Here is a 23853-nt window from a genome sequence, read left to right as displayed (position 1 = left end):
GTAGAGTGACTTTGGCCCATGCAATGTTTACAATCATAATATTTGGTAAGCTTAAATCATCAATGGCATGTAATGACACAGTGGCAGATAGAGAAGACATCAGTATGGTGCTAGGGTACTGGTCGGAACTCATGAAATAGGCGCCTGGATCAGGTAAGCTTACGGTTTGTGTGTGTCTGTTGGGGGGGTAGGCTAAGCTTATGATTCCACTACTGGTAACCCATGTAATGTTTACAATCATGATGGTATGCAGTGACTCAGTACCAGATGGAGAAGACATCAGTATATGGTGGCACGTGGGCTAGGGCACTGATTGGAGCTCATAAAATGTGCCCATGGATCAGGTAAGCTTATGGGGGGGGGGGTAGACTTAAGATTTCACTAATAGGTCATATAATTCAACACTTATAATTCAGGCATTGTGGACATGTTCTTCTTTGTTTCTGTGTGTCTGCCTGGCTTCTTGTCCCTCTTGACTGTAAATTTCTGAAAGCCTAAGTCTTGGTGAACTTTTAACTTGGTAATCACAATGCTATCTTCAGTAGATAGCACATGTCAGAGACACAATGATTCTGCTTGAAAATTTTTTTTAACCAGCTTCTTGATCAAATTATGCTAAAAATAAGTTAATTAGATTAAAATAGTCTGAAATTAAGGACAATCAGAAACATGTTGGATCATTCAGATTTCACACCACCAAATAGAATTATATCGTTAAGTGCCTTTAATTTCACTTCTTAGAAAAACCCATGTATTCTCAATTTAAGCATTAAAATGAGCAGAAATTTGCATAATTTTAGCCAAATTTGGATTGGTCATGATTAGTAATATTATTTCCTGCAAGTGTACCACAGATGGGCGAGATCAAATAACTTTTAATGATTTTAAGCAGCCTTTTCTTTACAGAAACACTGGCATGGTTTTGCCTGTAAAATAGGCAATTCCCAGACATCGTAGACGGCGAGGGCCAGTCGTAAAAAATAATGACGGTCAACCTATATTTTTTCCCAGCCAGAGGGATCAGGCAAGGGCTGATTTCAACCATCATAGCTGTCGCTTAAAACTGAGTCGCTCCTGTGAAGAAAAAAAGACGCGTTTTTAAGGCAAATTTAGCACATATCTCTATGGGACTCTGATTTGGTGGTGTGAGATCTGAATGGAGCTGTGTGTGTGAGTCTCAACTTTTGATTGAGCAAGTAAGCCCTGTTCCAAATTTGCGTTTGCATCCACCGAAGAAGTGCATTGACTGAATTTATGTAATTAAAGGCTAAAATTGAAGAGAACTGCAACATTTGCTACAAATATACCAGTGCTAAGGTGAGTTTTGACCCGAAATGTGTGTTTGAGTGAAAGATTCCATTTCGCAGAGTGACTTTGGCCCATGCAATGTTTACAATCATAATATTTGGTAAGCTTAAATCATCAATGGCATGTAATGACACAGTGGCAGATAGAGAAGACATCAGTATGGTGCTAGGGTACTGGTCGAACTCATGAAATAGGCGCCTGGATCAGGTAAGCTTACGGTTTGTGTGTGTCTGTTGGGGGGTAGGCTAAGCTTATGATTCCACTACTGGTAACCCATGTAATGTTTACAATCATGATGGTATGCAGTGACTCAGTACCAGATGGAGAAGACATCAGTATATGGTGGCACGTGGGCTAGGGCACTGATTGGAGCTCATAAAATGTGCCCATGGATCAGGTAAGCTTATGGGGGGGTAGACTTAAGATTTCACTAATAGGTCATATAATTCAACACTTATAATTCAGGCATTGTGGACATGTTCTTCTTTGTTTCTGTGTGTCTGCCTGGCTTCTTGTCCCTCTTGACTGTAAATTTCTGAAAGCCTAAGTCTTGGTGAACTTTTAACTTGGTAATCACAATGCTATCTTCAGTAGATAGCACATGTCAGAGACACAATGATTCTGCTTGAAATTTTTTTTAACCAGCTTCTTGATCAAATTATGCTAAAAATAAGTTAATTAGATTAAAATAGTCTGAAATTAAGGACAATCAGAAACATGTTGGATCATTCAGATTTCACACCACCAAATAGAATTATATCGTTGTACGCCCTTTATTACACTTCTTAGTAAAACCCATGTATTCTCAATTTAAGCATTAAAATGAGCAGAAATTTGCATAATTTTAGCCAAATTTGGATTGGTCATGATTAGTAATATTATTTCCTGCAAGTGTACCACAGATGGGCGAGATCAAATAACTTTTAATGATTTTAAGCAGCCTTTTCTTTACAGAAACACTGGCATGGTTTTGCCTGTAAAATAGGCAATTCCCAGACATCGAGACTTCGAGGGCCAGTCGTAAAAAATAATGACGGTCAACCTATATTTTTTCCCAGCCAGAGGGATCAGGCAAGGGCTGATTTCAACCATCATAGCTGTCGCTAAAACTGAGTCGCTCCTGTGAAGAAAAAAAACGCGTTTTTTAAGGCAAATTTAGCACATATCTCTATGGGACTCTGATTTGGTGGTGTGAGATCTGAATGGAGCTGTGTGTGTGAGTCTCAACTTTTGATTGAGCAAGTAAGCCCTGTTCCAAATTTGCGTTTGCATCCACCGAAGAAGTGCATTGACTGAATTTATGTAATTAAAGGCTAAAATTGAAGAGAACTGCAACATTTGCTACAAATATACCAGTGCTAAGGTGAGTTTTGACCCGAAATGTGTGTTTGAGTGAAAGATTCCATTCCGTAGCGTTACTTTGGCCCATGCAATGTTTACAATCATAATATTTGGTAAGCTTAAATCATCAATGGCATGTAAGACTCAGTGACAGATAGAAGAGGCCATTGCAGTATGGTGCTAGGGTACTGGTCGAACTCATGAAATAGGCGCCTGGATCAGGTAAGCTTACGGTTTGTGTGTGTCTGTTGGGGGGGTAGGCTAAGCTTATGATTCCACTACTGGTAACCCATGTAATGTTTACAATCATGATGGTATGCAGTGACTCAGTACCAGATGGAGAAGACATCAGTATATGGTGGCACGTGGGCTAGGGCACTGATTGGAGCTCATAAAATGTGCCCATGGATCAGGTAAGCTTATGGGGGGGGGGGGAGACTTAAGATTTCACTAATAGGTCATATAATTCAACACTTATAATTCAGGCATTGTGGACATGTTCTTCTTTGTTTCTGTGTGTCTGCCTGGCTTCTTGTCCCTCTTGACTGTAAATTTCTGAAAGCCTAAGTCTTGGTGAACTTTTAACTTGGTAATCACAATGCTATCTTCAGTAGATAGCACATGTCAGAGACACAATGATTCTGCTTGAAATTTTTTTTTAACCAGCTTCTTGATCAAATTATGCTAAAAATAAGTTAATTAGATTAAAATAGTCTGAAATTAAGGACAATCAGAAACATGTTGGATCATTCAGATTTCACACCACCAAATAGAATTATATCGTTGTAGCGCCTTAATTTCACTTCTTAGAAAAACCCATGTATTCTCAATTTAAGCATTAAAATGAGCAGAAATTTGCATAATTTTAGCCAAATTTGGATTGGTCATGATTAGTAATATTATTTCCTGCAAGTGTACCACAGATGGGCGAGATCAAATAACTTTTAATGATTTTAAGCAGCCTTTTCTTTACAGAAACACTGGCATGGTTTTGCCTGTAAAATAGGCAATTCCCAGACATCGTACACTTCGAGGGCCAGTCGTAAAAAATAATGACGGTCAACCTATATTTTTTCCCAGCCAGAGGGATCAGGCAAGGGCTGATTTCAACCATCATAGCTGTCGCTTAAAACTGAGTCGCTCCTGTGAAGAAAAAAAGACGTTTTTTTAAGGCAAATTTAGCACATATCTCTATGGGACTCTGATTTGGTGGTGTGAGATCTTAAGTATAAATCATCAGATTTATAAAGTTTACTTTAGTACTGTTAAATATCAAAAATATCAATTTTAATGATTTGCCATAAAATGTGTATTAAATTGCGAATTTCAAAAACCAAAATTATTTGATATCAGAATGACATTCTTCGTATTCAGAATGCAATTCGATATGTCTGATGTGCTCTAATGTCCCAAAATAAATACTGTCCAAACGTTCATACCCCAGCCCTTAAACTGTTTAATTTTTTTGTGGAAAACATGAACAAACCGGATGTTAGGCCTACCGACTGATAATGATGATGATGATGATGATTGAATGATTCAGATGATGATGATCAATGATTTTCTGAACTTGAAAGTTTTAACAAAGCATGCTTCCAACAACATTAGAAGTAACAAAACCCAATATTTCCAGAAATATATCAATTTGTTTGGCCTACATACTTTATCCAATTTCGTGAGGTCAAAGGTCACATACAAGGTCAAAGGTCGACTGAGGTCACCAAATCTTTTAAAAATTAATTTTTAACTGTGCATCACTTCTCCGAAAATCAGCTTGATCAGTTGTCATGGTTGTGTAATTAAGGAAATATGACGACTTTATTTAAGATTGTCGCTTCCATGTAAAGTATAGCAAAGTAGCACTTTCAATGAGTGATAACTCGTAAAGGAAGCATCTTTCTGTATTGATTTATTACCTTGATGGAATGGTTCTTTGGTATTGCCAAATTTGATTACAAATTCGTAAGGCAGGCCCCTGGACCCCGGCCGTTGAAACGTGTTTGGTCGCACAAATTGCTCCCTCACAATTATGTGTTCTACTTTTGGGGTTTCTGGGGTTGGCAGGTATGCAAAAGGTACATATTTAAAAAAATACGGTTTTAGGGTGCAAAATACGGATTTTTGTTCTTCCGTACGGAAATCTGGATTTCAAAGTTGGCATGTCTGCCAATGAAGTATCATGTTCCTTCCTCACTGGGAAGTTCAAGTCAAACAGGCAGAAGCCATAGAAGTATCGTGTTCCTTCCTCACTGGGAGGTTCAAGTCAAACAGGCAGAAGCCATAGAAGTATCGTGTTCCTTCCTCACTGGGAAGTTCAGGTCAAACAAGCCGAGGCCAAAGAAGTATCGTATTCCTTCCTCACTGGTAAGTTCAGGTCAAACAAGCCGAGGCCAAAGAAGTATCGTGTTCCTTCCTCACTGGGAAGTTCAGGTCAAACAAGCCGAGGCCAAAGAAGTATCGTGTTCCTTCCTCACTGGGAAGTTCAGGTCAAACAAGCCGAGGCCAAAGAAGTATCGTGTTCCTTCCTCACTGGGAAGTTCAGGTCAAACAACCCGAGGCCAAAGAAGTATCGTATTCCTTCCTCACTGGGAAGTTCAGGTCAAACAAGCCAAGGCCAAAGAAGTATCGTGTTCCTTCCTCACTGGGAAGTACAGGTCAAACAAGCCGAGGCCAGAGAAGTATCGTGTTCCTTCCTCACTGGGAAGTTCAAGTCAAACAGGCAGAAGCCATAGAAGTATCGTGTTCCTTCCTCACTGGGAGGTTCAAGTCAGACAGGCTGAAGCTATAGAAGTATCGTGTTCCTTCCTCACTGGGAAGTTCAGGTCAGACAGGCTGAGGCCATAGAAGTATCGTGTTCCTTCCTCACTGGGAAGTTCAGGTCAAACAAGCCGAGGCCAAAGAAGTATCCTGTTCCTTCCTCACTGGGAAGTTCAGGTCAAACAAGCCGAGGCCAAAGAAGTATCGTGTTCCTTCCTCACTGGGAAGTTCAAGTCAAACAGGCTGAAGCTATAGAAGTATCGTGTTCCTTCCTCACTGGGAAGTTCACTGGGCATATTAGTTCAATTCCATCTAAAAACCTCACTTACTTACTTACTCTGTTGACTCTTGCTGTCAGGCAACAATGGTGGCTCGCCATAACCGCCTGTCCGGCATGCTGGTTGCAATTTCTGTTGCTGTATATCCTGTGTCTTCTTGAAGCAGGTCCACAAATGTCTTCCTGGGATGTCCTTTGGTTCTTTTTCCTTGTGTGGGTTTCCAAGTAACCAGATCAGATGTAATCCTCCCTTTGTTACACTTCACAAAAACCAGAATGATCAAATAAAATGAAAGTAGGCAATTATTATAGATTAATAAAAAAAATCTGTCAAATAAAAAGCAATTTTTTGTAACATTTAAATTGGGTAAAAATATCTTCTTACACTTTTATCTCTTACTTTTTTTCTCCTCTTTATTTTTCTCAGAGGGGTCTTTGTATGCAATTGCTAATAATGTCAATACCCATTTGTTATTATCACAGGCAAAACTGCATTCTAGCGGATGAGATGGGTCTTGGCAAGACTATCCAAGCTCTCACGTTCTTAGAAGAAGTTGTCAAACAGGGTATTAGGGGTCCGTACCTCGTCATTGCGCCATTGTCCACCATTGCTAATTGGCAGAGGGAATTTGAAGCGTGGACGGATTTTAACACTGTGGTGTATCATGGGAGCTCACAGAGCCGGCACATGATTGCAGAGTACGAGTTGTATTTTAAGGATAGTAAGGTGAGATTTTCTCTCCCGACCTTGAACCCTTGACCTTAAATGACCCTTAACACCCACTGTAGTGTATCATGGGAGCTGACAGATCCGAGAGCCGACACGATTGCCGAGTATGAGTTGTGTTCTATAAGATAATAAGGTGCGATTTGCTCACCTGACCTTAAAAAACCCTTGACCTTTCATGACCCTTAACACCCATTGTAGTGCATCATGGGAGCTCACAGAGCCGGCACATGATTGCAGAGTATGAGTTGTATTTTTAAGGACAGTAAGGTGAGATTTTCTCTCCCGACCTTTAACCCTTAACCTTTCATGACCCTTAATACCCACTGTAGTGTATCATCGGAGCTCACAGATCTGAGAGCCGACACGATTGCTGAGTATGAGTTGTGTTCTATAAGATAGTAAGGTGCGATTTGCTCACCTGACCTTTAAAACCCTTGACCTTTCATGACCCTTAACACCCATTGTAGTGCATCATGGGAGCTCACAGAGCCGGCACATGATTGCCGCGAGTACGAGTTGTATTTTTAAGGACAGTAAGGTGAGATTTTCTCTCCCGACCTTTAACCCTTAACCTTTCATGACCCTTAACACCCACTGTAGTGTATCATGGGATCTCACAGAGCAGACACATGATTGCAGAGTACGAGCTGTATTCCAAGAACGGTACTTAAGGTGACCTCTTTCCTGACCTTTAACCCTTAACCTTTCATGACCCTTAACAGTTTACCCTTGACGCATGATTGTCGAGTAAGAGTTGTATTTTTCTCTCTTACCTGATCAGGCTGTTTCATGACCCTTAACACCCAACATAGCCCAGCTGAAACCATTTTCTTGTGTCCACATTAGGCAATTCAAGTTGAAATCCATACACCCCACTGGAAGACCCAATCCTAATCTCCCACACAGGGAGTGTGAGTTTCAAATGGGGTTCCTGAATCGGTGACTCAGTTTGAAATCTACACCTCCTGTGCAGGAGATTAAGATCATGTCTTTCATAGGAGGTGTATGGATTTGAACTGAAATACCCAATTCCAGTTGCAATACTTGTCTGTCATGGGCCTCAAGGAAGAACACATGATTAATTGTGTTTTCAACTGATTGAGTGTCCCAGGTTAAAGAAGAAATAAAACAAACAAAATATGTTCCTCATTAAACTGTGTCTTCTTCTTATTTATCACAGGGTCGTATAATTCCCGACATCTACAAGTTCCAGGTCCTCATCACCACGTATGAGATAGTGCTCGCTGATTGTCAGGAACTCAGCGAGATTGAATGGCGTGTTGTGGTCATAGATGAAGCTCACAGACTCAAGAATAGAAACTGCAAACTACTGGAAGGACTCAAAATATTGGACTTGGTAAGGCATGGGTAGAGATATTACCTTTCCCAGAATCATTTGCAACATCACCCCATCATAGCAAAGACACAACAGGATCCCTTTGTTTTCATGTTGAGAATAGACTGGCTAAACATGGGACGGTAGTCATGAAATAAACATTTTGCAAGATCTTGGTGTGCTCTGCTCATTGAGGTACCTTTTGTCACTATTGACATATGTTGTACTAGATAGCAAATCAGTACAGAAAATTGAAAAAGAAGAAATGCATGGTGGCAAGTGTAAGACATGGGATAAATGCTATGTACACTGTCAACAACGACAGGCTTGTTCCGATGCACGACCTGTTAATATATCCTGTAACAAGACTGCTAATGGAGTCACGCTGGGACCAGAAGACCCTATCTGTAATAGCTGCCTGGTGTAATATTTTTAGATGTGTACAATATAGAATGCAGACATTGTCAAAATGTACATACGGCAGCTATTGCAGATAGGACCTTCCTGTCCTAAACCCTTTCTTCCTATTAATGATTATAGGAGCACAGAGTGTTGTTAACTGGCACGCCTCTACAGAACAACGTGGAGGAGTTATTCAGTCTTCTCAACTTTCTCGAACCGGGACAGTTCCGCTCTAGCTCGCTATTCATGGAGCAGTTTGGCGATCTGAAGTCGGAATCTCAAGTTGAGAAACTACAGCAGGTGAGTGCAGAGTGGGTATACTGTGCGAAATGGGGTTTTATTTTGAATAGGAAAGGCATTCACAGTGCAAGGTGCACAACATATGCTTTGTAGATAAGGTACAAATTTATAAAAATATGGTTGTGAAATACTTTTTTTTTTTTGGTCGTCTGAGTATGGAAAACTGGATTTCAAAGTTGGCATGTCTGACTGTGTGCCATCTACTAGGTTGTTTCTGATCTTCGGTATATGAGGGGGATGAAGAATATGCCCAGAAGCATGGTTTTACCATTTTTTGTTTTGTTTTCAGATCCTTAGACCAATGATGTTGAGACGTTTGAAGGAAGATGTTGAGAAGAACCTGGCTCCTAAAGAAGAGACTATCATTGAGGTAAGTTGATGCATTTGGGTGTATTCCTAATAGATTTGGGTGTATTCCTAATGGATTTTGGGTGTATTCGTAATAGATTTGAGTGTATTCTAAAAAGATTTGGGTGTATTCCTAATACATCTGAGTGTATTACGAATACATCTGGGTGTATTCCCAAAGAAGAGACTATCATTTAGGTCAGCTAATGCTTCCCCTAAAATTTTGAGTGTTGTTATAATTATGTGGGTTCAAAATTAGTAGTTACATCACGGTGATTGTCAGTGTCGGGTTATGATACATGTAATCGCCATTTCACCTGGCAGGAGTGTTTTTGAACAACGCAAAAGTGTCCTGCTACAATGAATTGAGTACAAAGTCGCAAGTTTGTAGTTTCGAGACATCCTGGCTGACTGAGTTGATGTTCTTTGTTTGGGGTGAACCCGTACAAGCCAGTTGTATGTCCTTTATGCACCTATTCACAAAGGATACAGACATACTTCTGGCTTGAACAGGTGCGTGTGAATCAAAGAACACCAAAGCAGTACCGAATGATCTTCCCCAGTCAGAGGGTGTATGTTTTTGAAATGTAATTGGTCAGATTAATCAATTTGAAATCCATACTCCCCCTGTATTATGGCTTCACCTATATCTTCCACAGCTTAAGTGAGTATTTCAAATAGAAGTTAACCAACTGTATATTCTTTAGTGAGTATTTCAAATAGAAGTTAACTGTATATTCCATTCAAAACTCATACTCCCTCTGTGGAAGACTTGAGCTAAATCTTCCACGGGGGAGTGTGGATTTTAAATGGAATAGCCCATTCGTAGGAGGGGATGTTAAGCTGTCAGTGCCCTGTACAGAAGAGCCATACTTGTACATCTGGCACATTTCTATTGGGGTCCATTAGAACACTGGTACGCATTGGGACAGTCAGGAGTTAACACCCTACTCTTCTCAAAACTGACTGAGCTGCAGTGCCCTGTACAGAAGAGCCATACTTGTACATCTGGCACATTTCTATTGGGGTCCATTAGAACACTGGTACGCATTGGGACAGTCAGGAGTTAACACCCTACTCTTCTCAAAACTGACTGAGCTGCAGTGCCCTGTACAGAAGAGCCATACTTGTACATCTGGCACATTTCTATTGGGGTCCATTAGAACACTGGTACGCATTGGGACAGTCAGGAGTTAACACCCTACTCTTCTCAAAACTGACTGAGCTGCAGTGCCCTGTACAGAAGAGCCATACTTGTACATCTGGCACATTTCTGTTGGGGTCCATTAGAACACTGAGTGCGCATTGACACAGTCAGGAGTTAACACCCTACTCTTCTCAAAACTGACTGTGAGCTGCAGTGCCCTGTACAGAAGAGCCATACTTGTACATCTGGCACATTTCTATTGGGGTCCATTAGAACACTGGTACGCATTGGGACAGTCAGGAGTTAACACCCTACTCTTCTCAAAACTGACTGTGAGCTGCAGTGCCCTGTAGAGAAGAGCCATACTTGTACATCTGGCACATTTCTGTTGGGGTCCATTAGAACACTGGTATGCATTGACACAGTCAGGAGTTAACACCCTACTCTTCTCAAAACTGACTGTGAGCTGCAGTGCCCTGTACAGAAGAGCCATACTTGTATATCTGGCACATTTCTGTTGGGGTCCATTAGAACACTGGTACACATTGGGACAGTCAGGAGTTAACACCCTACTCTTCTCAAAACTGACTGTGAGCTGCAGTGCCCTGTAGAGAAGAGCCATACTTGTACATCTGGCACATTTCTGTTGGGGTCCATTAGAACACTGGTACACATAGGGACAGTCAGGAGTTAACACCCTACTCTTCTCAAAACTGACTGTGAGCTGCAGTGCCCTGTACAGAAGAGCCATACTTGTACATCTGGCACATTTCTGTTGGGGTCCATTAGAACACTGGTACGCATTGGGACAGTCAGGAGTTAACACCCTACTCTTCTCAAAACTGACTGTGAGCTGCAGTGCCCTGTAGAGAAGAGCCATACTTGTACATCTGGCACATTTCTGTTGGGGTCCATTAGAACACTGGTACGCATTGGGACAGTCAGGGGTTAACATCCCACTCTTCTTGAAACTGACTGCGACTTTCCAGAACAAAATCAATCAAAAATTGTGTTACTTGACTCTGATTTCTGTCCATTTCAGGTTGAGTTAACTAATATCCAGAAGAAATACTACAGAGCCATTTTGGAGAGAAACTTCAACTTTCTGAACAAAGGAACGAATACTAGCGCTAATTTACCAAACTTGATGAATACGATGATGGAGCTTAGAAAATGCTGCAATCATCCATTCCTTATACAGGGTAGGTGTAGCCTTGGTTCAAGGCGTCAAACTGTTTTTCTCTCTCATTCTTTTCTTAAAATTTATTTTTAGTAACACCAATTGATCATTAATATACAGTACAATAATGCTGATTTAATGACAAAGATGGCCGACCTTGGTTTTGGTTATTATAGAGAGCAGTCCTATATTATTTTGAGCAGCGAAAACAGCCAATCAGTACAGTGAAAAAGATGTGAAACAAAGATGGCCTACCTTCATTTTGGTTATTATAGAGGGCAGTATTATTATTTTGAGCAGCGGGGGAAGATACGTAAATCAAAATCTAAAGGATTCTCTCAAAATTCTTTTGCGAGAGTTCGAATGGATTCGAGCGCTATGTCACAGATTTCTAGGCCTGTCTGGATAGCTATACTAACCTCCCTTTTCATGTACTGTCTTTTGGAATTTGCAGGAGAGCATTAAATAGCCCTTCAGGTGCCTTCAAGGAGAGCTGTTTAGAGCACTTACAATCAATAGAATGTAAGGAGAGAATGATCAACTAGGGAGGGCTAAAATCACTCTCCTATATCAGATTTAAGGAGAGCAGTATTGAGTGATTGCTCTCCTCAACCTGCATTTTGAAGTATACAAATCTTATTTTTGAAATCTCTGCATAAATTGTCCCTTCTATATCCAATACGCAGGTGCCGAAGAGCAGATCATGCTTGAATTCCAGAATTTACCTGAGGATGAGATGCCGTACCGACACATCAAGGCGCTGGTGCAGTCGGCAGGGAAGATGGTGCTGTTGGATAAGCTGTTACCTAAACTGAAGGAAGGAGGACATAAGGTTCTCATCTTCTCACAGATGATAAGATGCCTGGATATATTAGAAGACTACCTCATTACAAGACAGTAAGTGGTCATCTAACAGCATTTCTGATTGGTTGATAACTTGACAAGCTCATTTCATTTGCCAATTATGACCGGGCTTTTAAACTATTTATGGAAAAACTTGCATTTACAGATGATCTTATTAATACCCTCCTTGATTGGTTCAAAATTGGACACAATATTCATTTTGGCCAATCAGCAGGTAGTTCTCATGGGGTTAATGTTTGAGGTACTGTGGAGGGATGGATTAGTTGCTAGTTCAAATTACCGATATTGGGCTATTCCTTTTAAAATCCACACTACCCCTGTGGAAGATTTTGGAAATACCTTCCACAGCGGGAGTAGCTAATTATTTTGCAACCCATACTCCCCCTGTATAATGGCTGTACATATAGCTTCCACAACTGGAGAGAGTTTTTCATATGGAAGTTATCCAACTGTCTATTCCATTTGAAACTCATATTAGTCGTAACTTTACGAAGGGTCCCTGTAGTAAATCCCTATTACTTACGAAGGGTACAGTTCATAAGCAAGTTTAGTGAAATGGAACTTTCAATTTGTTGTAAGTTACGAACGAGTTGTAGACTTGCGAAGCTTCGTGAAGTTTAATCAATTGGGCCCCAGATCTTCAAATGGGTATATTTCAAATGGAGTCACCCATTCAGGTAACCCAATTGAAAATCATACTTCCTGTGAGTATGTGCAAGATTAATGTCATGTCTTCCATGGGGGTGAATGGATTTCAACTAAATAGCACAATAGCGATACAAGTAGAGAGAGAAAATTGGAGGGATGAGAGGCTGGCTTTAAATGGAGAGTGGGGAGGGAGAGGGAGAATCTGAAAGAGGAAAGGAGTAAGGGAGGTATCTGGAAGGAGAGCAAAATAAAAAGCTTAGAATTCTTGCAGTTACACAAGCCATCATTGAATGTTCAAATGATAAGTTCCTATCGTGTGTTGTTTTCAGGTACCCATTTGAGAGGATTGATGGCCGTGTGAGAGGCAACATGAGACAGGCTGCTATTGATAGATTCAGTAAACCAGGTCAGTGAACACATGCCAGCAGGCACAGGATATGCTAATTCAAAGGGTTTTGAAGAATGACCCTTATGGAGCAACTTCAAAATAGGCATTGCCATCCCCCATCTTCATTCTAACCCTAAATTTGTGTCAAAATCAGGCACATGACAAGCTAATTCAAATGGTTTTGAAGAATGACCCTCATGGAACAACTATAAAATAGTCATCACCATCCCCCATCTTCATAATAATCCTAAATTTGTGTCAAAATGTGACACCGGACAAGCTAATTCAAAGGGTTTTGAAGAATGCCCCTCATGGAGCAACATTAAAATAAGCATCACCATCCCCCATCTAAATACTAACCCTAAATTAGTGTCAAATCTGGCACAGGACAAGCTAATTCAAAAGGTTTTGAAGAATGCCCTCTCACAGAGTCATCTTCATACTACTAACCAGGTTAAATTTGTGTCACAAAGTCATAGATATTGGGCCAGTACATTGTGCGATGTCTTGCTTGTATTTTCTGCCAGTGATCTCATTCTACATTCTCTTGTCCTGATTATCACATAGCCTGTTCAGCGAATGAGGTACCAATATTTCATAACATGATTCAATGAGCCACTCAGCACCCGACTTCATGCTAGAATATAAACCAGAGTGCAAAAGAATACTGAAAATAGTATATAATTAATTGTAGGGTTAATATAGGAGTAGTGACCACTGTTGTAGAATTGCTCCAAATCCATATCCAACCACCATTTTTCTCATTTTTATTTTCAGATTCCGATCGCTTTGTGTTCTTACTGTGCACTCGTGCCGGAGGCTTGGGTATCAACCTGACGGCCGCCGACACCTGCGTCATCTTTGACTCGGACTGGAATCCCCAAAACGACTTGCAGGCGCAGGCTAGGTGTCACCGGATAGGACAGGTCAAAGCCGTCAAAGTCTACCGGTTGATAACAAGGAACTCATATGAGAGGGAGATGTTTGATAAAGCCAGTATGAAGCTTGGGTTGGATAAGGCGGTATTGCAGTCTATGAGATCAGGATCAGGGGATAAGGATGCAGCAAATCCATCGGTAAGTTACCAGAATTAATTTGTTAAAACAATAGCCTTAGGCGATGGAAAAAGCAGCAAGCCCGACCGGCCACGATGTTCCGTTTCAGAGATTTTTTTAAATTTGCTATTATGTATGTAAAATCAGCCGTTTGTTGGCCAAAAATGGATTGAGTTTGTCGGATATTGCTGTGTTAACGTAAAATGAGCTGTTTAGCTCTGGTATGGAAATGGTCCCATTTGTGGCAAACATTAGGATAAATAATATGGTCCCACTTCCATACTCTCTCTGAGGCATTTCCTTTTACAAACCAAACTAGAGTAACTCCTGTGAAATTAGATGGAGCATTACAACTTTTTAGGGGTGCACCATCTGATTTCCAAGGGGCATTGGAGTTTTTTGAAGAAAAAAAGTAGGCAGACTAGTGATCAAAAACATAAATAAAATTCGCCTCACTGATGAGTAAACAAAAATTCCCCCACGTAACTCTGTGTAAAGGTATATATTAAAATCGACAATGAAAAAATTAGCTGCCTAAAAATTTCAGCCTGACCCAAACTCCCATGCCTACCCAGAATCAAATGGTGCATCTCTTGGATCCCATGATAAATAACTTCCACTTATCACTATTTATTTTGTTTGCTTTGTAGATACAACCTTTATCCAAAACTGAGATTGAGGACCTTCTGAAGCGTGGCGCGTACGGCGCCATCATGGACGACGACGATGCTGCATCCAAGTTCTGTGAAGAAGACATTGACATCATCTTACAGAGGAGAACACAGATTATCACCATCGATGCCGGTGAAAAGGGGTCCACCTTTGCAAAGGTAAGGCGCCACATTGGATTGGTCCTGCTCAAGTCGGGCGGCATGATAACTTGCTAGTTCGCCTCATCGCATTGGCTGTTTTTGGCTGTTCCATATTGCGTCCTGTGACATGAACGGGGATGTTGTTGCATTCAGTGGAGGAAATCACAAAACATGGCATAAATTGAATACCTGAGTGGAAGAAGAGATATTAAGAAAAAACTTTATATTTGGAAAAGTTTTATTGACAGAACTTTTGCATCCTCACGGGATCTTTAATACATGAACATACAATAGTGTATACATTCGAAATAATATATGATGTTTCCATGGCAACGGTACAGGTCTTAATACGAGCTGGAGTTGGGCCCTTCTTCCACTAATATACTACAAGTGCCAGTTCTGTGTTATAAATAGCTAAAGAAATTAGGTAATCACCATTAATTGCACAAGTAGAACTCATGTAATATGTTACCAAGTAAATTTATTGTAATGAAAAGCAGATTTCATGGATGAACAAAATTCCTCTTTTACCCTATATTTGTGGAAGAAGGGCCCAACTCCATGGAGTTGGGCCTTTTTTCCATGAAAACCATGATTAAGTGTACGTGGAAGACCATTTAGAGAGTGGATTTTTGGCTCATCTGTCACAGAGTTTCAGAGTTGTGAAATGGGTAAGTGCACAATAGATTGAACAACACTGAGTCTATAGGACTATCTGTGTCCCCTAGGCACCAAGGTCGCTTTATTGTCTCGCCTGAATGTTCAGGGAGAGACTTAGTAATCACTATGGTGTGTGTGTGTCCGTGTGTGTGTGCGTGCGTGCGGGGGTGCGTGCGTGCGTGTGTGTGTTCGGAAAAAGCTTGTGAACGCGTTATCTTGAGAACCGTAAGTGCTATGATGATGAAACTTTATAGGGGGTAGCATGACCAGAGGGTGTCGACCTGATTAGATTTTGAGCGCAAAATATGGTAATTAAGTACCTAATTTGCATAATTTATGCGTAATAAGCAAAATACCTTGTGAACAGATTATCTGGAGATCCGTATGGGGTACAGTGACGTAACTTGGAGGGGAGGTGCGTGGCCAGATGTTCTCGACCTGATTAGATTTTCAGCGCAAAATATGCTAATGAAGTACCTAATTTGCGTATTTGATGCGTATCAAGCAAAAAAACCTTGTGAACAGCTTATCTGGAGATCCGTATGGGGTACAGTGACGTAACTTGGTGGGGAGTAGCGTGGGCAGATGTTCTCGACCTGATTAGATTTTCAGCGCAAAATATGCTAATTATGTACCTAATTTGCATAATTTATGCGTATTTGATGCGTATCAAGCAAAAACCCTTGTGAACAGCTTATCTGGAGATCCGTATGGGGTACAGTGACGTAACTTGGTGAGGAGTAAGCGGGGTCAGAGGTTCTCGACCTGATTAGATTTTGAGCGTAAAATATGGTAATTAAGTACCTAATTTGCATAATATATGCGTAATATGCAAAATACCTTGTGACCAGATTATCTGGAGATCCGTATGGGGTACAGTGACGAAGCTTGGTGGGGAGTAGCGTGGGCAGAGGTTCTCGACCTGATTAGATTTTGAGCGTAAAATATGGTAATTAAGTACCTAATTTGCATAATATATGCGTAATAAGCAAAATACCTTGTGAACAGATTATCTGGAGATCCGTGTATGGGGTACAGTGGCGTAACTTGGTGGGGAGTTGCGTGGCCAGAGGTACTCGACCTGATTAGATTTTCATGAGGTCAAAGGTCACATACAAGGTCAAAGGTCAACTGAGGTCACCAAATCTTTTAATAATTAATTTTCAACTGTGCATCACATATCCCAATAACAGCTTGATCGGTCATGTAATTAAGGAAATATGACGACTTTAAGATGGTCGCTTTCTTTGTAAAGTATAGCAAAGTAGCACTTTCAATGAGTGATAACTCGTAAAGGAAGCATCTTTCTGTTTTGATTTATTTGATGAAATAGTTCTTTGGTATTGCCAAATTTGATTTTTCAGCGCAACATACTTTTTCCAATTTCGTGAGGTCAAAGGTCACATACAAGGTCAAAGGTCAACTGAGGTCACCAAATCTTTTAATAATTAATTTTCAACTGTGCATCACATATCCCAATAACAGCTTGATCGGTCATGTAATTAAGGAAATATGACGACTTTAAGATAGTCGCTTTCCATGTAAAGTATAGCAAAGTAGCACTTTCAATGAGTGATAACTCGTAAAGGAAGCATCTTTCTGTTTTGATTTATTACTTTGATGAAATAGTTCTTTGGTTTTGCCAAATTTTTGGAAGGTCATTACAGGGTCATCCGAGGTCACTCAGGGGTCATCTGAGGTCAAGTTATTAAAACTCGTATGGACATGAAACTTGGTGGGTACAGTCAACATTTAAAGCCAAATTTTTGGAAGGTCATTTTGGGGTCACCAGGGGTCATCTGAGGTCAAATTAGTAAAACTGTCGTATGGACATGAAACTTGGTGGGTACAGTCAACATTTCAAGCCAAATTTTTGGAAGGTCATTTCAGGGTCATCTGAGGTCAAATTAGTAAAAACTGTTGGATGGACATGGAACTTGGTGGGTACAGTCAACATTTAAAGCCAAATATTTGGAAGGTAATTTCGGAGTCACCAGGGGTCATCTGAGGACAAATTAGTAAAAACTCGTATGGGCATGAAACTTGATGGGTACAGTCAACATTTAAAGCCAAATTTTTGGAAGGTCATTTCGAGGCCACCAGGGGTCATCTGAGGTCAAATTAGTAAAAACTGTCTTATGGGCATGAAACTTAGCACGAGGGGTACAGTCAACATTTAGAGCCAAAATTTTAGAAGGTCATTTCAGGGCCACCAGGGGTCATCTGAGGTCATATTAGTAAAAACTGTTGCATGGGCATGAAACTTGGTGGGTACAGTTACCATCGGCCAGATAATCGTGCCCAGCCGATAACCGCCAAATTCATTTACCTCTCTACCAACAGTTATCGCAAAAGCAGGCGGTCACAAAAGCAGGCGAGACTCGTGGTTCGAGAACCGCCTTGTGTTGTACATATATTGACGTACATTTCTATGCCTTCCTATCTTCAGTCACAATTTCTGTACTGAAGCTATGATCAAACCTAACTGACATAACCCTGCTCATCAATTGAATTGTAGGTTTGGGGATGATAAGTCTGGTTTCATCTTGAGAAGAGCACAGTTCTTGTTTCATAAGAAATAAAAGTTGACTTTGTTTCTTACCATTTCAGGCCAGCTTTAGTCTATCTGGAGATAAGCATGCCAGTGACATCAAGCTAGACGACCCTGATTTCTGGGAGAAGTGGGCAAAGAGAGCGGACCTGGATGTAGATCAATTAAAAAATAGGGTAAGCAGTGGGCTATTCTATTTAAAATCCACACTACACCTGTGGAAGATTTGGCTAAAGTCTTCCAAGGATGGAGTATGAGTTTTGAATAGAATAGACAATTGGGTAACTTCTATTTTCAATACTCACTCCATTTCTGGAAGATATAGGTAAAGCCATAATACAGGGGGAGTATGAGTTTCAAAATGATTAACCCTGACCAATTACATTTGAAAAATATACTCCCCCTATAGAACATATTTCCAAAAGCTTCCACAGGGGTAGTGTGGATTCAATTGGAATAGCCAAATGGAGTTAGATTGCTCTTTGACATTAGGGGATGGTGGTGGCCTTTCGACATATCATGACAATTTTGTCGCACAGGGATGTGAGAGTTCTGCGTTTTCGCGAATTTCCACGTTTTTAGCTTGCCTGCGTCGCGTTTTTATTTTTCCCAAACTAAAATCCGCGTTTGCTTTCCCCAATGATTTATACATTATACGTTGTCCGTCCGTCTGTCTTCCATTAATTTAATGTATGAGACTAACTTATGTTGCGTGTATTAAACCTGCATATGAGACTAATTTGCGAAAGACGACCGCATGTATAGAGATCCGTGGTAGGATGTGTAGCATTGTGTAGTATCATCTATCATATGGCAGCAGTCATCGAACGTTGCCGTTGGGATCGATGTTTTGTTTACGTACGACGCCATTGCAGAATTGTTTCATGTGGATTGTCGAATTATACCATTTTCAATCGTAACCACCCATCTAAAGTGTGACAACATGTTTACTAAAAAGCACAAGGAATTAAGAGAGGATATATCATGGCTACCAGGATTGTAATTTTGTCGTGCAATACTCACATATTTGCAATGAAATATAGCTTTTAATCTTCTAATATTTATGATGAAATACGCACAAATACGGATGGTAGTAGGTAAGCTTTCTATGTGTGCTTCGAACACACTAATGGATACTTGTTTTTTTCCGCGTTTTTTGGAAAGCTCCACTCGCACCCCTGGTCACACTTGACAGGCTTGTGTGTAACTTGCATGGTGCATGTAGTAGATCAGGTGACTCTTCATCTTGCCAACTTAGGGCCTATATCTAAACTGAGCTCAAAAAGAAACTTATAATTATTTTTAACAAGTTCATATCTTACAATCCTATCCATCAAAATGAACCAAAATTACACACAGGTTTACTTCAATACTCTACTCTAAACACATGTCAGTAACCAAGCAGTTATCCAACTGACACAACAGCAAAATGCACTGACATGGAACAGCTTCTTGGACCACATTCACAGCCCAATAATTGTCACCCAGCACAAGAAATCTGTGAGAATGACTACAAGATCCTTGTACATATGATAATTCCCAAAGAGTAAGTGGAAAAGTGTGGACCAAGACCTGTTTCTTGAAGAAAGTGTGTGAAAAGCAGAAAGCAGTACCGTTTTATCATCTGTGCAATGTTCTTGTATGCATTCTCACAGATTTGTTGTGCTGGGTGCCAAATATTGGGCTGTGCAAGTGGTCCAGGAAGCTGTTCCGTGTCAGTGCATTTTGCTGTTGTGTCAGTTGGCCAACTGCTGGGTTACTGAATGTGTTTTGAGAGTATTGTCTTGAAGTAATCCTGTGTATAATTTTGGTTCATTTTGATGCACAGGATTATGATCTTGTGATTCACAAGTTGTGAAAAAGTTTCTTTTTGAGCTCAGTTTAAATACCTGTGTGCAGCTTCATCAGCACTGGTGTTGGGTAGTACTGGATGACGTACCGCTACTCGGGACACATGACCTTTTCCCCTTCACAAGTGACACCCAAACATTGTGGAGTTGCTACTCACTGTGTTTAACCTCTTTGCGTTTTCCCCAAAACTTGATGATTCTTTGTCGTCAAATATCCACAGGAGAATCTACTGATGGACGAACCGCGAAAGAGGAAGCAAACCGCTCGTTATGGCAACATGGACATGGTCAACTTATCTGATAGTGACAGTGATGGAGATGGGCCTCCACCTGCCCAGCAGCCTCAGCAGCCTGAGAAACCATCCAAGAAGCAGCTGCAGTCTGGATGGGACGAGATTAGAATGCTTCAGAGTTGAGAAAGGACTGCTGACTTACGGGTGAGTGAACATTTCAGAATTATACATATCGTTGTTGGGCAGGAAAAACCTCCTATGTGTCATTGGCCCCTTTACATGTTGAAAGCAAAACCTCCTATGTAGCATGTTGGCAGTTTTGTTTTAAACATGTTCAGGGGCCACAAGCACATAGGAGGATTTTCCTGCTTAACGATGATACGAATCGGCATCAAAAATGCATAAAAATGAGAACAAACAAGCCTAGTATTGGCTCAGTGGTTTTTGAGATAGAACTAATTGGATAGACTCAGCATCCTGAGAAACCACCCAAGAAATAGTTGCAGTCTATATGGTCAAGATTGGAATGCTTTGAGTAGTGTAGAGAAAGGCCTGTTGACGTATGGGTGAGTCATCAATATCAAACACTGGTTAACTCTTTCCACGCGGGTATCGTCTGTCTTTAAAAGTACAGACATTTCAGAATTGTGCATTTTCATAACTATATTTGTAATCAGCGTGAAATATGCATTGAAATGAGCGCAAACAAGCCTAGTATTGGCTCAGTGGTTTTTGAGATGGCTCTTGATATGTTGAGAAAATATCTCAGACTTGAGGTTGAAGCCTATGGCTAGCACGCAGAGCATTTAAGGCTCATTCATACTTCAGACTTGAGTTTATGTTGAAGCCTATGGCTAGCACGCAGAGCATTTAAGGCTCATTCATACTTCAGACTTGAGTTTATGTTGAAGCCTATGGCTAGCACGCAGAGCATTTAAGGCTCATTCATACTTCAGACTTGAGTTTATGTTGAAGACTATGGCTAGCACGCATAGCATTTAAGGCTCATTCATACTTCAGACTTGAGTTTATGTTGAAGCCTATGGCTAGCACGCAGAGCATTTAAGGCTCATTCATACTTCAGACTTGAGTTTATGTTGAAGCCTATGGCTAGCACGCAGAGCATTTAAGGCTCATTCATACTTCAGACTTGAGTTTATGTTGAAGCCTATGGCTAGCACGCAGAGCATTTAAGGCTCATTCATACTTCATTGCGTTTCGGTGGATTCACACGACGATGCACCTCCATCAATTGCTAGGGAGAGACCAAAGTATGAGGTGCATCATGGGGAAAAAGATTTCAAATCAGGTCACCGCATGCAGTAGGTTGCGGCAACTTGTGGTGGGTTGCGGTAAAAATATATTGTAAATTTAGTAAATTTTACTCAGCGCAATTCTTTGAAATATACAGGAAGTGCCCATTTTCCATACCAAATATAATCTATTTCACGGTAGTACACTGAGTACAGATATCGAAAATACAAGTAGTTACTGTGACACCCCAAAGCCTAGCATATTGTGACTGCCAATCTTTAATGCAAAATCGTCACCCCCATGTCCCAGAGTCTTATATTGAGTTATTTTTACGCAGATGAAATAGCAAATGAGTTTTGTTTAATGGTATCTTAGAGTTGTAACTTACATGTAATGTTACAGCTACAATCATGTTCCTAATTTGTTGCTCTCCAGGTGGGGTCGATGGAATGACATCATTTCTACCACAAGATTCAAGAGGAGACTGGGAGAGAAGGACATAGAGGCTATATCAAGAACCATGGTAAGAATTGGTTATTTACGTATGCCAATGGTGAAAATAAATGTGTTACAGGCCTTGTTTTAGGCCTGTTAATTGCCAACTGTAGCCTAGGCTACTGTTTTTGTTTGGAGCTATTGCCCGTCACCATCTGAAAAAAGAGCATATAATATTTTTATCTGGCATCTCTTTAATGGTAATGAATATTGCACCGGTAACACTGTGATCGCAAGTGTTATCGGGCCCCTGATAGCATATGATGATATATTGTGTTATACATTATATTGAACAGGGGTGTCTGTCATATACAGTAAGTGCCAGGAATCAGATCAGGGGCTTTTAAGAGCATCAGATCAGGTCTTTGACTCTGGTGCAAGAGGTACCCGGTTCAATTCCCGGTGGAGACAAATATCCTAAATTTATTATCCGATTCTGATTTATGACAATCTGTGTGTTCCTTTATTTCAGTTGATATACTGTCTACTTCATTACAAGGGTGATGAGAACATTAAGAGTTTCATCTGGGATCTGGTCACACCCGCCCCAGATGGCACAGTTAAGGACTACAAGAACCACAAGGGTCTGTCCGCCCCAGTACCGAGGGGCCGCAAAGGACGCAAACCCAAGAAGGAGGAGCCTGTAGTGCCGGCGATACTGGAATATGATTTCAATAATAAGGATCAGGATCCGGAGACATTGTTAACGGACCAAGGGTATAAGAATCACTTGAAGAGACATTGTAACAAGTAAGTTTTACAGTTGGCTGTTTTCCTGAGACATTTGGGTGTATTCCTAAGACATTTGGGTGGTTTCCTGACACATTTGGGTGTTTTCCTGACACATTTTGGTGTATTCCTAATACATTTGGGTGTTTTCATGACACATTTGGGTGTTTTCCTCACAGACTAGAAAATATACAGACTATTCACCAACAGCTGTAGTTCCTGTACTTTGTATGCTGTGGATTCTCGCATATTCATGAGGGCCAATCTTACAATTGTGTGTGTTTGACAAACCACACCAGTGTTGCATGCCTTTGCGTTATGCGATAATAGGGTTTCGTGTCGTCAAATTTTAGACAAAAATGTGGTCTATAATGGTTTTCTTGACACATTTGGATGTTTTCTAACACATTTGGGTGTTTTCCTGAGACATTTAGGTGTTTTCTCTAGATATTTGGGTATTTTCCTGAGATATTTGGGTGTTTTCCTGAGATAGTTGGGTGTTTTCCTAGACATCAGGGTGTGTAATATTACTAATTTATAAGGCAAGGTTGTATTCCTTTTAGCAAGGACTAATTCACTGCCATTGTATTGTTACTTTTTCCTATCAGGGTGTTGTTAAGAGTGAGACTTCTGTACTATTTGAAGCAAGAAGTCATCGGTGATGTTGTGGAGCAAATAGAACAAGGAATGTATGCTAGGTGAGTGAGTTTATATAAATGTAAACAAGTAAAAACATGCTATGTATTTATTATCCCAAGATAGATTGTTGCATCATCTGCCAATGCATTGGTGGCATTCTGATACCAGTGTGTCATGAATGACCATGAAAACCAAACTCGCCCCCACTTAGGGGGAATTGCGTTATTGAGATGATGATAGACCGGGACTTTGAATCACTGTGAAACCAAACTCACCCCTCACCCCGAAGTTGTGTTATTGAGATGATGATAGACCGGGACATTGAATCACCGTGAAAACTAAACTCGGTGCTAACCTTCTGCTGATCAATAACACAAATATCAAACATGTGAATGTTTTCCTGAGACATTTGGGTATTTTCCTAAGACATTTGGGTGTTTTTCTGAGACATTTGGGTGTTTTCCTGAGACAATTGGGTGTTTTCCTGAGACAGAAAGTTTTGATCGCATTTTCTCCATAAAAAACAGTTGGGCATCAATAACTCAGTCG

General features: G+C 40.6%; 1 protein-coding gene across 1 annotated transcript in view; it reads left to right on the top strand.

The window, feature by feature from the left end:
- LOC140141354 (chromodomain-helicase-DNA-binding protein 7-like) overlaps positions 1–23853 on the top strand; it is a 73367-nt gene that overhangs the window by 15786 nt on the left and 33728 nt on the right. The window contains 15 exon segments of the mRNA XM_072163192.1: positions 6167–6410; positions 7594–7770; positions 8290–8451; positions 8741–8821; positions 10989–11148; positions 11813–12023; positions 12968–13044; positions 13804–14102; positions 14732–14911; positions 18164–18280; positions 20176–20343; positions 20345–20391; positions 21877–21964; positions 22409–22686; positions 23274–23363. Coding sequence (XP_072019293.1) covers positions 6167–6410; positions 7594–7770; positions 8290–8451; positions 8741–8821; positions 10989–11148; positions 11813–12023; positions 12968–13044; positions 13804–14102; positions 14732–14911; positions 18164–18280; positions 20176–20343; positions 20345–20391; positions 21877–21964; positions 22409–22686; positions 23274–23363 — 2379 coding nt within the window.

The sequence above is a fragment of the Amphiura filiformis genome, chromosome 2 (assembly GCF_039555335.1).
Source record: "Amphiura filiformis chromosome 2, Afil_fr2py, whole genome shotgun sequence".
In the NCBI taxonomy this organism is placed as follows: Eukaryota; Metazoa; Echinodermata; class Ophiuroidea; order Amphilepidida; family Amphiuridae; genus Amphiura; species Amphiura filiformis.
Note: the sequence above shows the minus strand (reverse complement) of the source record. Positions and strands in the feature narration are given on the sequence as shown.